Raw genomic sequence first — 16,476 nt, 5'->3', positions numbered from 1 at the left:
TGTATTAATTATAGAAAATATATCATTTGAAAAATAAACAGAAATTAAAAATTCTATTGTTTGGATGCTTAAAAAGTATTCGTACAGTAGAGAAATGTAGCTTCTAAAATCAGAAATACATGCAAAGCTTTGTTTATGTTAGAACAGAATGTATTCATTGCATAAATTATAATGTTTACTTAATGTTTATTTTCCATAAAGAAGATTTAAAAAAAAAAATTTCCTTATACGAATACCTTTTACACTCACTGTATATATATATATGTGTGTGTGTGTGTGTGTGTGTGTGTGTGTGTGTGTGTGTGTGTGTGTGTGTGTGTGTGTGTGTGTGTGTGTGTGTGTGTGTATGAAACATTTTATTAGAATAAATCCCTGATGAAAAAATTTTGTTGACATTATTCTAAATTTTAGAACATTTTAGCGAAATTGCTGAAAATTTGTTGAAATTTCACTAAAAGTGAATTTTTCAGCTATTGAAAAATCACTGAAATTTCTTCGAAATTGAATTAAAATTTCTGAAATTTTGTTGAAATTTCTCTAAAATATTTACTGAAAATTTGCTGAAAATGTATTTTTCAGCTAAAAATTACTGGAATTAAATTGAAATTTTTTAAAAAATATTTTGCTAAAAGCATTCAAAACGTGAAATTTCAGCAAAATTTTTCCATCAGAAATACCAATCAAATGTTTGATTAATGTAACAAAAAAATGTTACATTGACAAATATTTAGTAAGCATTACCAAATGGTAATATTTATTAAATATTTGTAAAAGTAACATTATTTTTGGTTATATTAATCAAATATTTGATTGGCATTATTTCACCATACAGTTAATAGCTATTACTAAATTTTAAAAAGGTCAACCATTAACTAAAAAAATGTACACTAATATACAGTGATTGCTAATTACGGCAATACAACATACTTTATTGCTAGCATTGCTATTATATTGTTGATATTGTTATTCTATGTATTGCCACCTAATATTGTCATATATTCTATGTATTGCGCGCAATATTGCCAATATTATTAATGTATATTATTAATGTATTATGTACTACTATGTATTGTTAGTACTGCTACTGCTGGCATTGCCTGTTTTATTACTGTACTGTCGCAATATATTTCTAATAAAATGTACACTGATTGCCCCAAAATGATTGACCCCTCGCCAGACTCTTTTTTTCAGTATAAAATAAGGAATAATGAAGATACTCACTAATACACGACCTATCCGAAAAACTCCTATGTCTAATAAATCAATAATGGGATCTCGGGACTTTATGAAGTTAGAATGGCTCAATATTGTTTACTTAACATATCATGCAAAACAAAATATCTTATCTCAATAGATTAAGGACCTTAGTGAAGTTAAAGGAAAAAACGTAAGAAATAAAAAATAACGTAGCTACTTATTTAATGTGATAAATATACGAAGTATATTTATACATAAATTTAAAAATTGTGCAGCATATCGGAATATCGCGAAGACATCTTTTTACAACAATTGGCATTACTAATATCAACCATTACAGAAATATAAAGGGTGCTCATATTACTTGCACTGCTTATAATACCCGATCCTAATCTATATATTATGAGACAATATGAGAATCTTTTTACTCTTCTCTCCGTCCCAGAGCCGGTTTTTACTTTCCTAATATTTTATATTTATTTTACCTTGCTTTGTCTCTTTCTCTCTCTCGCCGGATTCGTTCTTCTTCCAACATCTCTTCTCTCAGCCGCCGCTCTTTCTCTTCTTTCCTTTGTCTGTCTTTTTCCTCGAGTTGCTGTTTGATAGCGTTTTGAAGCTCTAGCGCTTTCTGACGTTTCATTTCGCGTTCTTGAAGGATCTCCGCGTCCATAGGAATATTTTGACCCCGAAGATAAGATACTTTATTGATATCGGAGCCGGTTGAGCCAGTCGTTGAACTATCCGGGCTGCTGGCGCTGTCGTGATTGATCACTAGAACCTTGATAAAAAGAATATTTGATTTAATTATAGATATTATGTGGGATAGATGAAACAAATGCTCTTGAATAGTTTTTAATCTTAGACTTTTGAAGATACTCAAAAAGTTCTTTGCAGATAATTTAATGGATAATTAAAGTTCTAATAAACTTACTTGGCTCGACTGTCCTAATCTTGATAGCCAAGAAGGCGGCGGTGGGTCACCTCTAGCTGCATCTTGACCCCAGACACCGCCCCACCTTGGCCTGTTGAGTTCACCCATTTTGCCTGGCGAAAGCCTTCTCGATGGTGGCAGTGAACTTTCCGGCGTAGTGCAGTAAGGATTTTGCCATGTTTTTTCCGTCATTTCCATCCTGATCGCTGCTTTATCAGGCAGAACTCCTTAAGTCAAAGAAAATATGGAAAATTCATTATTGTTGCTAAGGAGAATGGTTAAAAAACATAATGACATTCTAGAATTAGTGCCATTTGTAGAAATTTTCATTTTCGATATCTATTTTTGTTTAATTCCTTATTATATTCATTAAGAAGTCTTGTGAAATTTTTCTCATAATTTTTACAAATTCGAAAATCTTTTAGAATTTTTTATATATGAATTTTATATATGAATTTTTTATATGTGAAGTTTGAAGTTTTTTCTAAAGTTTTTAAGATATTTTATTGTATATAATTTCTGAACAAAAATTAATATTGTAATATGGAATTGTTTATTTTACATGTTATAAGATTTTATCAGAAATTATGGAATAAAAAAATCTTAGAAATCTTGGAATATTTTAAAATTTACAATACATATACATATATGGAGAATTCTGGAAAATATGTGTTTCTCAATACTTCTGAAAAATATTCCAATCTATATAACAAATTTGAGAAATTTCTGAAAAATTATACAACTGCTCAAAAATTCTAAAAAAATTCTAAAATTTACATAAAAATGCTGAAAAATTATAAAAATTTTTCATTTTATGGAGCAAGGTTTTTTATTATAAAAAATTTGTTCTTTTCATTAGTCAACAGCGTATCAGCATATCATTTCTGAAATTCATATGAAATTTACAGAATATAGTTTAGAAGGACTCACTTTGCCCTGCCTGCGGTACATCCACGGAATCGCTGGCGTAACCGGAAGTTTCGCCTTCGCGTTCCTCGCCCGGCGAGCCGTAATGTCGAGTTTCTTTTTGGTTCTCGCGATGCTCGTTGGATCGATGGCAATGGTGTTCCAGTTTTTGCGCTCTCTGTGACTGGTATCGCGATCCCTCCACGCCGAAGTCACGCTGTTGTTGTTCCTACAATGGCGAGACGATAAGGATAAGATGCCTTCAGCAGCGAAGGCAGGTTTGCGTGACCGGTGCGAGGGTTCCGACTTTCATGAAGGAAGAAATTGTGTTCCGTCGGGTTCTATATACATATTGTGCTTGAATATTATTGTCGTACCTGCCCGAGACGGGACGCATACATATAATACATCATGGTACGATCTGGTTCCTATTTTTATCCGTTTATACATACATAATGAAAGCCGATACGAGCGGTTGCATGACAAAATTTTTCTTTAAAAATTAAATACTCTAATTAAATACATGTACCTATATGCAACTAATTTATTATATCCATTTACAGCCTTAGTTAAAAGTGTAAAACATTCTCACAAATTGTAAATGTTCTAAAACGGTTTTGTTGAAATATCTAAAAAAATTACTGATCTGAATATAACTTTGTTGGACCAAAATAAATAGAACGCTAAAGTTGGTTGTCATAATTTAAAGATTTTTTGCAGCATTGCTGATCATACTTGAATTTTCTACATTTATTAATTGTTTTGATAATCTAAAAAAATTATTTTCAGGTCTATATAAGTTCTTAGATATTTTAGCAAAATCGTTTCTTTGTGATACGAAAAATAAATTAAAATAGATTTAATAAAAAATTATTATTATTTTTATAACAATTTCAATTTCTTTAGTTTTCTTTTAGGTTTTATAGGCTTTAAAAAAAACAAAAAAAAAAAAGAAAACAGTAAATTGAGGTTGCTTTGTACTGAATTATGATCAAGATTGTTCTTATCGCATACATTCTACGTAGAAGTATTAATAAATAATTTGAGGAATGCTTGCAATTAAAATTGCAACTTTACATAATTAAAAAAGAAATAAGAATCGAAATCAATAAAAATTTAGTTTATTTTTTTGAATAATATTCAAAAAATGTTCGTAAAAATTAAAAAAAAAAACGATAAATTGTTTCGCAAAATTTCTTAGTTTTAAAGTCAATTCAAATGCGAAATATTTTTTTGGGGCAACAACTGCGATTAAACTGTGAAATCAGATTTGTGCTATGAGTAGTTCTAGCAATCGCGGTGCTTAATGAGGGCGAATGCCCGCTCGTTACTCTTTAAGTTCGAGAGCGAGGTGTATAAACTTGAGGTCGTTGAACTTTACACACGATAAGAATCGATTTGCCGGACTGCCTTACTTTTGCTTTTCCCTCAACGTATTATCGAAAGGGCAATGTACTATTGAGGGTCGCTCGTTATTTATGAAATTGTGATTAGCCGCGATCGTTAATTTTGATGGATCGTCGAATCTTGAATTAGAGTTCGAACATGAATTCCCTGCAAAAGGATTCCAATCAATGCTTGCAGGTATAGAACCTTTATCATCAAAGCTGAATTGCTTAAAAAAAAATGCTTCGAAGAAATTAAATATAAAAATAATATGTGTGAAGATTATAGCAGCAAGAAAAATCATTCTCGAGTTATGCGTACCAATTTTCTCAGTATATAATTCTCGACGTATAATAAATATACAAAGTACTAATACTTAATTATTCGATTATTTCTTAGCTACATAACACATTGTATCGGCGTGACATTGCAACCGCACTCAAATAAACTTACAGTATGTCATCAATTATTCAGATAAGTCAAAGATAATACGATATTTCAGAGTTTTTATTCGTAATAAAACCAATTTGAAGTCCAATATAGCAAAATTATTAGTGAATTAATAAAATTTTTAATTGAAAATCCATACTGTAATGAATTCTCTGATAAAAAATGGAAAAATAATTATCTTGGCAATCAGTTAGTCATAAAAAATTTGAAAAATTTAATTAAGTTGATTAAGATATTATTTTAGATATAAATATTGAGTTCCTTCTTATTGAAATTTTTTCAAACTTATTTTTTATTTTTATATATAACTAGGCTTATTTAATTTATTATATATATATATATATATATATATAGAGAGAGAGAGAGAGAGAGAGAGATATTTGTTTATTAAATATATATATATATAAATTTAAAAAAGTGAAAAAATACATACCAGCTGGCAAAAATACTGCTGTTGTTCCTTATTGAAGATCGGAGGCAGACTGGGACTTCTGTGTCTGACTTGTGAGGTCTCCACCTGGTCTCGAAGATTAATTAAACTGCCACCGTTATAATCAAGGCATTTGAGATTGTTGTTGCCATTCCCTGAACTGTCCGTTGCTAGACTTTTTAGACTGATGGTGCTCCCGTAATGTCCGACTGTACGGAAGGGTTGTACGGGAGATCTATCCTTTAATTCCCCTAAGGACAATCTGACTTCGTTCGAATAAGTGCTGCAACAGAGATTTCTTGTTTTAAGTTCGGCAATTGAAAATTTTAATGCTTTTTATGTTAACAAAGTAAATGATTTTTGAGAATTATTGTTTAATATGTTTACGGAAAGAATTTTTTCTTGAAATTTACCCTGAAAATCGTGGTAATAATAGGACAATATGATATTTCAAAGAATTTTATGTGATTCTCTCTGGTATATTGATATTTTTATAATAAATTATAAAATGAGTTTAATTTATATTTTTACTAAAAAATATAATAAATTTTAATGATTAAATTACGTTAAACAGTTTTATAATTCTTTATTATTTTAAATAAAATACCAAGTAATAATACATATAAAAAATATCTTATATAAATTTTACATAAACTTTATAATACATTATGATATTTGTTCTTATTTGTTCTTATTTTTTCTTTTTTCTTTTTCCAAACAACAATCTCCGAATTTAAAATTATTTGCACCATGCGTTAGAGTTACTTCGATATAATTAGCTTCGGGTTACCCGATCAAAATTGATTTGACTCATAGCATTCTTGCTACTTTGGGTTATTCGATCGATATCAGCAAATAGATCCGTGACATCAGCATGACCCTCGTAAATTATTAATATCACGTTATTATTCCCCCCTCCCTTTTATTTAGTCGGTTACTTTATTCACGAAATTTTAGTGGATCGTTTCCATTATAAAAAAAAATCAAGAATTTTCGCAAAACATCGCCGGAACCGCCGCAATCGACGAGAATGCCAACGATAAAGGAAGGAATACTCAGGCTGAGTCTAATGTTAATCAATTACATATAGAGTTATAAAGCGATCATTTTCAAAATTTTCCCTTTCCTTCTCTTTATAATTCCGTCTCCCTTTACCATCAATCCCCCTTTCCTTCGAATTCAAACGAGTTCCTCCTCTATCTCCTTATCTACACCCCTCTTCTCCAGAACAACTTAACTCATCCCCTTCTAACCGAAGAAACATCCCTAGATTCACCTCACCCTACACCTCAGCTCTCGACATCAAAACTTATTCATCTCCCTTCTCCTGCTTCTTCTTCCTTTTTAATCGAATTTCTCGATGAAGTTTCTCCTTCCCGCTTTAAATATTATTATCATTGGGGCAATTCTAATTCCTTGCATGCATTATTCGCTTAATTTCCTCAGATTCCCATCCTTTCCAATAATGCCTACATGATCGGTCCAGATCATGGAGATCTATGATGATGAAATCCGATTCATAATTTCTAAGGTTTGATTTTCTATATACCCTTCTTCTTGATTTATCTCAATACTACGAAGTAGTATCCCAGTTAACTTTTTCTTTAATTTTTATCCTCCTACCACCATTATAATGGAAATAAAATCTCGAAAGATTAAATAAATAAACCTCTGTCTTCATTTTTTCCCCCACAAAAATTTGTTTGAATACTGAAAATGACTGAATAAAAGAAACATATATATTATCACTGTCTTAATGAATTGATAAATTATAATTTCGCTGTAATAACTGGCGTAGTTTTGTACTTCTTTCTCAAATTAAATTTGATTTAGTCGAGGACCCGTTATTCAATTTGGGTAAAAAGAATTAATTTTTTAGCCGAAATGAATTCTTTTAAATCCTATTTAACTCCTTGCTTGTCCTATTCCATTTTATTTACTGGAATACGAGCAATAAATCACACAAAATGTGATACTAATAGTATTCTTGTAATATTTTCATGACACTTCAGTTATATTCTTGTAAGATTCACGTAACCTGCGGGCAAGATTCATGTAATATGTATGTAAGGGTCATGTAACATGCTTATAAGGTTCATGTAATATGAGTGTAAGATTCATGCAAGATTCTTGATTTATTATATTCTATATATTCTTATACTATCTTGTATATTCCTGTCCAAAATTCGTATGTGAAAATTTTCTTGAAAGATCTCACAAGGATTTTTTTGTAAGAATTTGCAGCACACACACACACACACACACACACACACACACATTTGCTAAAAAATTGCAAATTGAGATTGCTAGGAAAATAATATTGATTTTATATATTATTTGACTTTGCTACTTGTTTTTAGAATAAACATTTTTTTTAAATATATTTATTTTATATACCAAAGCGTAAATTTCGCTCTATATTTCTCTATATTCTTCATATTCTCTATGTTTCTCCATATTCTCTATATTTCTCTGCTATGGTTTTATTTTTACTATTATTTTGTGTTCATTATTATTTATAGAATTCATGATGGAAAAGAAGCAATTGCGAGCGATATTCTTGTAAGAGAATTAGACCATAAAAAATCAAACTAGACCATGAAACAACAGAGACGACTCGTAACATCGACAGCGCATTCGGTTAGAGAACCGCAACGTACGATGCAACACTGGTTATAAAAATTTCGAAATGGAGATGAGAACCTTGAAGATGAAGAAGATCGTGGACATCCATGGGCAGTTGACAATGATGAATTGAAGGTGTTGATCGAGGCAGATCCGTGCACAACGATTCGAGAGTAAAGTTAGACATAAATCATTCAACATTCTGGATTACCTCAAGCAACTTAGAAAATCAAAAAAGCTTGACAAATGGGTGCCGCATAAATTGAATGAAAAAAAACCGTCGTTATGAAGTATACTCTGCGCTTTTTTTGCGTAACAACGATCCATTTCTCGATCGTATTGTGACATGTAATAAAAAATGGATTCTATATGACAACCGGCGACGCTCAACATAGTGATTGGACTGCGACGAAGCTCCACAATATTTCCCAAAATCGAAGCTGCACTAAAGGAAGACACTGCAGAAACTAAATTAAGCTACGAAACTCTGTTTCACCCATCATATTCGCCAGACTTCTCGCCAAACATCATTTTTTTAACCATCGATTATTTCCTGCAAGAGAAAGTCTCTTCAACAATCATGGTGCTGTTGAAAATGTTTTCCAAGAATATATCGATTTCAGGACGTTGGAATTCTACGTTATAAATAAACTTGTTTCTTGTCGACAAAAATGTTGATTGTAATGGTTCTTATTTTAATTAATACACTTTACTCTGAACTGAGATATATGCTTTTAAAGTTAAAAGTTAAAAACACATTATTTTTCTACCGGTATTTCTAATACCTCTGGGCCTTCGAGGCCATTTTTATATGGAAAATTTGCTCAGGATTAACGGTAAATTTTTGCCTGTCATACTTTAATAGTATGTTGTTGATGGCATGATGTATTATTTTATCCTTCTTTAGTATTTAATAAACAACAAGGACAAATGATGCATCAAGCGCTTTATGTGTAACTCGGAACATGCTCTATAATCTATTCCTTTTTTTTAAGTCTAATGAATGATAAAAATAGAATGACACGATTGCACTACTGTTGATCTCAAACGCAGCTTTAGTTGAATTTCTTGCACAATTTATCTTTGTTTTCATCTTCCCAACGTAAAAAGAAAAAGAAGAAAGATGAACTGTATGAAGTTCAGCTGAAAACAATAGAAATCTGCATTAATAACACAAACTTTCAATATAAAATTTCAACTGGATATATTCCCAGATACTAATGATATCCGATTATTCGGTTGGATAGTAAAAAAGTGCCGGATAATATCGGATAATTTTCGGATAGCCGGTGCATCTCTAGTTATTTATAACGATCATATAGTTGGCCCTTATTTTGAGACTTACGCAAATGCGTTCAACTTATGTCACATTTCCAAACGTTAATCCACAAGCAAGATCTGTTTATGCCTCCTCTTCTATCCTAATGAATCCCGTGAAATAAAAGAATCCTAGGGCTTGGACATAACATCTTGATTAATAGATTTAGTACTGGCAGCGAATATCGAAATGCAGCAAGTGTTTTAGGGAGCAGAAGTCTGGCCATCGTCATCGCCTAGATTCTTTGATTGGCTCAAGTTAATTTACATACATAATGGCGCAACCAATCAAAAAGTATTTTTCATTTAGCGTTACAAGTTGATATAAGTGTCGTTCTATCTTTCATGGTATTCAATAGAGTAACAAAGATATACTCCAACCAGAGCTGCTTAAATTTCCATCTGAGTTCATTTATTTTATCTTTGCTGCTCAGTGAATGTTAAACAAGGACATGATACCTGGGAAGTACTTGAGTGAGTACTTGGGTGAGAATTTGAACTTTAAAGTGTAGCGTGAACGTATAACCTATTCAGCAAAATCGATAAATTAAATATTTAAAATAAATTAAAAAAGATTATCGACTCAGAGAAAAATCGAATTCTTAAGAGAAGAATCGAATAAACATCGATTACTTAATTGATTTTTCAAAAAAGAAAGTACTCGATTATTGCTTTATCGATTATTTTTGCCCACCCCTAATGATCTGTATTAAAATATTGTACAATATAATGTGTAAATTATATTGTAAATTAAATTATGAAACGCTTTGTAAATATTTTTTATTAAAATAATTTATAATGTGCTTGATCATTTTTATTAATAGTTCATAAAACTTTTTTTGTGTATTTCAAAAATTTCTATCTTTGTGATCATATTTAATAGGTTGTCAAATTGTCCCACGTTTATAGATATAAATATGGTAAAATTTATAGCGAATTTTAAGTAAAATATAATGAAGAACTCTCTTTGTGCATATACATATGTGAATAATCTATTTTATTGCGCTGTATAAAATGATTAAAGTTTAATTAAAATTCTAATTTATATAATAATATTTTTAGTAATTATATTTACCGGATGTGAGTGCGGTTGTAATTGCTATTTGACTTCAGAGTTCCCCAATTAACGCCTAGACGAGCCATTTCTTCTATAATTATAATTGATAAAAAATTGTAATAATTAAATACTATAATTTGATATTAATAATTTAATATTAAAATAAAGAATTTAATAAGGAGTCTAGAAATTCAAAAAATATTAAGAAACTATAGGGCAAATGAGAGTTTGACGAAGTACTTGATGCGCAAAATCAGCATACAATTAATAAAAATTAAATATGAATAAATATATTTAAAATTTACATAAATATATTTAAGAACAGAACAGCCACACGCAGGATGTTAGCAAAAATCATGTATCTAAAACATAATTGTTAAAAAATAATAGTAAAAATATAAACGTTTCGACCAAGATATGGCCATTTTCAGTATATGGCCATTTTCAAAATATGCAAAATTATTATAATTTAGTCAATGCAAACCAAACGTATTATAAATGATTACAGTTAATGCACGCAGATCATACAATTAAATGTAAACAGAATTAAAGCCAATATCGATGGATTAATTCGTCAAGTTAAAATACTACGCAAAGTTAATCCTTATGTAACATATTGTTTGACTCATTGTTTCGTATTGATTAAATTTTGCTAAAATAATTTTGCCGAAATAATTTTGCTCATTTTACCCACTAAAGATCTTGGCCGAAACGTTTATGTTTTTATTGTTTTTTAACAATTACGTTTTAAATATATAATTTTCGCTAATGACTTCTGCATGATTTAAATAATCGGTAAGACTGCATGTTCAGATTATTATTTTGTAATTTTATAAAAATCATTTCTGATGACGTCAAACGTTTGCTTAAAAATCTTTCAATTCAATTTTTAAACTATTTGTATCGCTGAGGATGGCCTCAAATGAGGTCGACACGTTCGAGTTTTTGAATCAAACTAAATATAATATATTGTATTTATATTTAAATAGATAATGTAGATTAAATAGATAACTTACTAAATTGAAAATAAAGAAATTATTTAAAAAGGGCTACGAGCCAATAAATAATTTTCAATATACGTTTTATATACGTTTTATATACGTTTATTATAATAAACGTTTCGACTTCTTTATCGGGTCATCCTCCTGTAATTAATTCAAAATTCTATTATATAAACCTTGCATTTGAGATTAACGGAGTATGTAATCTATCTACATTGTTCATTACTTCTCAAATCATATAACAAGAATATACATTATACAAGGACTAATGGAAAAATCAAAGAAAGAACATGTTACACTTCTAAATATGCGTTCGATGGCCTGTTTTTGTGTAATTATGATTGGTGATTTATAGAATTTTAAATTAATAACACTGAGGATAAAAAGATCGAAACGTCTGTTACAGTAAACATATATTGAAAATTGTTCATTGGCTTGTAGCCTTTCTTAAATACTTTCTTTATTTATATTTAATTTTTATTAACTGTATGTTGAATCTGTACATCAGTACCGCGCTGTACTTTCATTTGCCCTAGTTTCCTAATATTTTTAAATTTAATATTATATAAAATAAAATAATATGTATACTTCCGATATAAATATTATTTTATTTTAGATAGTATCTAATCATCACAAATATTTAATTAATAATTCATAAATTACGCAGTAAATTAAAATAATATAATAATTAAAATAATATATCACGCGTGCGCGTTAAATTTTTATCAAGAAATATTAAGATTTAGAGAATGCTAGTTAGAACGATTTTTAAATCAAAGTTTCGATTTTCCTTACATGTTTGATTTGATGCAAAAATGGCAAATTTTAATCCGAATTTTAAATGTAATATTGTATGTTTTTTTGGTCGTTGAACACGATGCAATAATTCATTTAGCTCTATGATATACGTCTTAAAATGTATAGCCCGATTAATGTAAAAAAATGATAAAATTTCGAGTTCAAGGTCGATTTTAACAAAACAGGTTTGAAGCTTTCAAATAGGTCTTTACTCCCCTCAAATTATAGATCTGTTCACCCAGAACAAGATTCAGTGGAATTTTTTCGGGATCTCCTATAGAGCTTTTAAAAGTTGCATTTAACTGGATTAAAAACATTTTTAAGGATAGAAAAAATTTTTTACAAGTTTTAAAGTATATCGCTTTGTTTTGGCATCCTCAAATCAAATGCCATAATTTAACAATAAAAAATTCTTTATTAGAAATATATTTATATGAAATAAATATTGTACATAATAAAAAAAAGGTAGTATAAAAGAAGGACAAAGAGCCAAGGGCAAATACGTTTAATAACGTATAAAAGAATTATAATTTAAATAAGCAAAACTAATACAAAACAATTAAAATAAAATAAAACAAACGTTTCAACTTCAATCGAGTCATTTTCAATGCAATCTTACAATAATATCAATATCGTTCTAAATTAAAAATTCGTACATAATCTTACAATATTCTTACAATTCCTTAATATAAAATTTCTTCTTTCTGTGTAATACGCTGCGAGTCATTTTTATCAAGAATTAACAAAGTCATAAGAAAATTCTAGAAAAGTAACCGTAAACAAAAAGAATTAATATTAATCACATAAAAATTAATAATATGATAATGTACCTTAGTAAATCTGTTAAGAGTCCAATAATACACAACGAAAAAAAAATGTAAAATGTGTCCATTTCGTGATACAATGAAATAGTCTTTTTAATTTATTATAAGCAAATTCGCAAAGGTAACAAGCATCTGACTTACACGATGTCAAAAAATGAAATGTCAAGCAGAAAAACATTATCGAGAATGGAAAACGGAAAAATAGGGGGAAAAGGAAAGAAGATGTTAGAAAGAAGAAACAGAATGTATAATGTCAGAATACAAAGACTCCGTGTCATTTTGTCTATTAATCCCATTTCCATGCTTCCGTTTTTTAATATGGACCATTTCAGATATCAATCTTTTATTGTATGAAGGCTCTACATCTAATATTTCTCACTTTATCCCATTTAAAGTTATGATTCTCCTCAATACAATGGTTGGAAATCACTGATGGAGATTTTGAACTTATATTGATATCAGAAACATGTTCATGCAATCTGGTCTTTAATTGTCTTTTAGTTTGGCCAACGTAACTGGCATCACAATCCTCGCAAGATATTCTGTAGATCACATTTTGATTCTGAACGTGTTCTAAATCATCCTTTCCTCTCCTTCTGAAACTTCTTAATGTGTTAGGAATAGTAAAAGCCAATTTACAATTAAACATATTAACAATAGGTATAAATCTTTCGGATATCGTATTAACATATGGAATCGTAAAAAACTTCTTCTCAGTGTTATCCTTATTCTTATTCAAATTATTAATCTTATTAATATGATATTTGATTCTATTATGAATAGTCGAAAAAATAAAACGTAACGGATATTCATTCTGTAAAAAAATCTTAATAGCGTCAATCAAATTATTTTGTTGGAATTTCGGATGACACAAACAAAAAATCTTATCCACGACTCCATAAATTACACCTCTTTTATGACAAAGTGGATGGTGTGAATGGAAATTAAGAAATCTGCCGGAAAAGGTTGCTTTACGGTATATATCAAAAATCAGATTCCGTTCTTCAATAATCAACATCGTATCTAAAAAACTTATTTTTCCATCAAGGCCAATCTCCATGGTGAATTGTAATCTAGTGTGTAACGAATTAAAAATATCCAAAATATCACAAACACTCTCAGACGGAGCGGCTAAGATAATATCATCAACGTATCGATAGTAAAATAGCAGAATATTGATAAAACATTGATAGAGTTTATTAAGAATATTGAGAATAATATTATTCGCCGTCGGAATAATATAATTAATTTTGTTAGAAATAATAGTGTTTCAATTATGGATAAGTTTCGGAATGATTTTCTTAGGACCAGCTCGAATGACAAGTTATTATTCGATTGGTTTAAGACAACGAAATTATTTGTAAAATCATCCTGAAATATTAATTTCCAAAGCTGATAAGGATAATGTCACCGTTGCTCAAAATAAATTAGACTACATATCCAAGATGGAATTGATATTTTCGGATAAAAATACATATGAGTTAATAACTAAAGATCCTACAAAAAAACTTACGAGTGATTTACGTAACTTGCTTAGTAGGTGGAAAGGAAAAGGGTTAATAGATGACTTGATGTATTGGAGGTTGCGTACGACTGATGGGATCATTCCTAGAGCTTATGGTTTGACGAAGATACATAAACAAAATTATCCTCTGAGAATTATTGTCTGATCTTTAAATAGCCCATTATATAATAAATATCTATCATTGTTCTTGCATAACATTATTACAGATTCTATACCAGAGACATCTAGTTTCATAAAAAACAGCTTTGACTTGATTAATAAACTTAAGAATGTTAAACTGGAACCAGATTCTGTTTTGGTTTCCTTGGATGTGGTATCTCTATTTACTAATATACCTATAGATTTGGCATCTGATAGTGTGGTTGTAAGGTGGGATACTATATCCAAGAAGATTAAAATTCCTTTGGATGAATTTTTGATTGCCTTTCGGATAGTTCTAAATTCGACGGTTTTTATTTTTAATAAAAAAATATACAAGCAGATATTTGGGACCCCCAAGGGTTCACCTTTGTCACCTGTTGTTGCACATATTGTTATGCAGGACTTTGAAAAAATGACTATTAGAATGCTGCCTTGTCGACTGCTATTTTACTATCGATACATTGATGATATTATCTTAGCCACTCCGTCTGAGAGTATTTGTGATATTTTGGATATTTTTAATTCGTTACACACTAGATTGCAGTTCACTATGGAGATTGGCCTTGATGGAAAAATAAGTTTTTTAGATACGATGTTGATTATTGAAGAACGGAATCTCATTTTTGATATATACCGTAAAGCAACCTTTTCCGGCAGATTTCTTAATTTCCATTCACACCATCCACTTTGTCATAAAAGAGGTGTAATTTATGGAGTCGTGGATAAGATTTTTTGTTTGTGTCATCCGAAATTCCAACAAAATAATTTGATTGACGCTATTAAGATTTTTTTACAGAATGAATATCCGTTACGTTTTATTTTTTCGACTATTCATAATAGAATCAAATATCATATTAATAAGATTAATAATTTGAATAAGAATAAGGATGACACTGAGAAGAAGTTTTTTACGATTCCATATGTTAATACGATATCCGAAAGATTTATACCTATTGTTAATATGTTTAATTGTAAATTGGCTTTTACTATTCCTAACACATTAAGAAGTTTCAGAAGGAGAGGAAAGGATGATTTAGAACACGTTCAGAATCAAAATGTGATCTACAGAATATCTTGCGAGGATTGTGATGCCAGTTACGTTGGCCAAACTAAAAGACAATTAAAGACCAGATTGCATGAACATGTTTCTGATATCAATATAAGTTCAAAATCTCCATCAGTGATTTCCAACCATTGTATTGAGGAGAATCATAACTTTAAATGGGATAAAGTGAGAAATATTAGATGTAGAGCCTTCATACAATAAAAGATTGATATCTGAAATGGTCCATATTAAAAAACGGAAGCATGGGATTAATAGACAAAATGACACGGAGTCTTTGTATTCTGACATTATACATTCTCTTTCTTCTTTCTAACATCTTCTTTCCTTTTCCCCCTATTTTTCCGTTTTCCGTTCTCGATAATGTTTTTCTGCTTGACATTTCATTTTTTGACATCGTGTAAGTCAGATGCTTGTTAGCTTTGCGAATTTGCTTATAATAAATTAAAAAGACTATTTCATTGTATCATGAAATGGACACATTTTACATTTTTTTTTCGTTGTGTATTATTGGACTCTTAACAGATTTACTAAGGTACATTATCATTATTAATTTTTATGTGATTAATATTAATTCTTTTTGTTTACGGTTACTTTTCTAGAATTTTCTTATGACTTTGTTAATTCTTGATAAAAATGACTCGCAGCGTATTACACAGAAAGAAGAAATTTTATATTAAGGAATTGTAAGAATATTGTAAGATTATGTACGAATTTTTAATTTAGAACGATATTGATATTATTGTAAGATTGCATTGAAACTGACTCGATTGGAGTTGAAACGTTTGTTTTATTTTATTTTAATTGTTTTGTATTAGTTTTGCT

General features: G+C 29.6%; 1 protein-coding gene across 6 annotated transcripts in view; it reads right to left on the bottom strand.

Moving 5' to 3' along the window:
- Nucleotides 1-16,476, bottom strand: part of LOC105154987 (uncharacterized) — a 50,063-nt gene that overhangs the window by 30,651 nt on the left and 2,936 nt on the right. For all 6 annotated transcript variants that reach the window (XR_015547229.1, XR_015547228.1, XM_011070831.2 and 3 more), the window contains 5 exons: nucleotides 10,318-10,390; nucleotides 5,304-5,583; nucleotides 3,059-3,263; nucleotides 2,129-2,355; nucleotides 1,683-1,975 (listed from right to left, as the gene is read on the bottom strand). Coding sequence is in view for 4 of the 6 variants with exons in the window: in XM_011070831.2 (XP_011069133.2) it covers nucleotides 1,683-1,975; nucleotides 2,129-2,355; nucleotides 3,059-3,263; nucleotides 5,304-5,583; nucleotides 10,318-10,390 (1,078 nt within the window). In the remaining 2 variants the exon portion in view is untranslated. The remainder of the gene's footprint in view (nucleotides 1-1,682; nucleotides 1,976-2,128; nucleotides 2,356-3,058; nucleotides 3,264-5,303; nucleotides 5,584-10,317; nucleotides 10,391-16,476) is intronic.

This window comes from Acromyrmex echinatior, chromosome 13 (assembly GCF_024713525.1).
Source record: "Acromyrmex echinatior isolate Ae372 chromosome 13, ASM2471352v2, whole genome shotgun sequence".
Taxonomy (NCBI): Eukaryota; Metazoa; Arthropoda; class Insecta; order Hymenoptera; family Formicidae; genus Acromyrmex; species Acromyrmex echinatior.
Note: the sequence above shows the minus strand (reverse complement) of the source record. Positions and strands in the feature narration are given on the sequence as shown.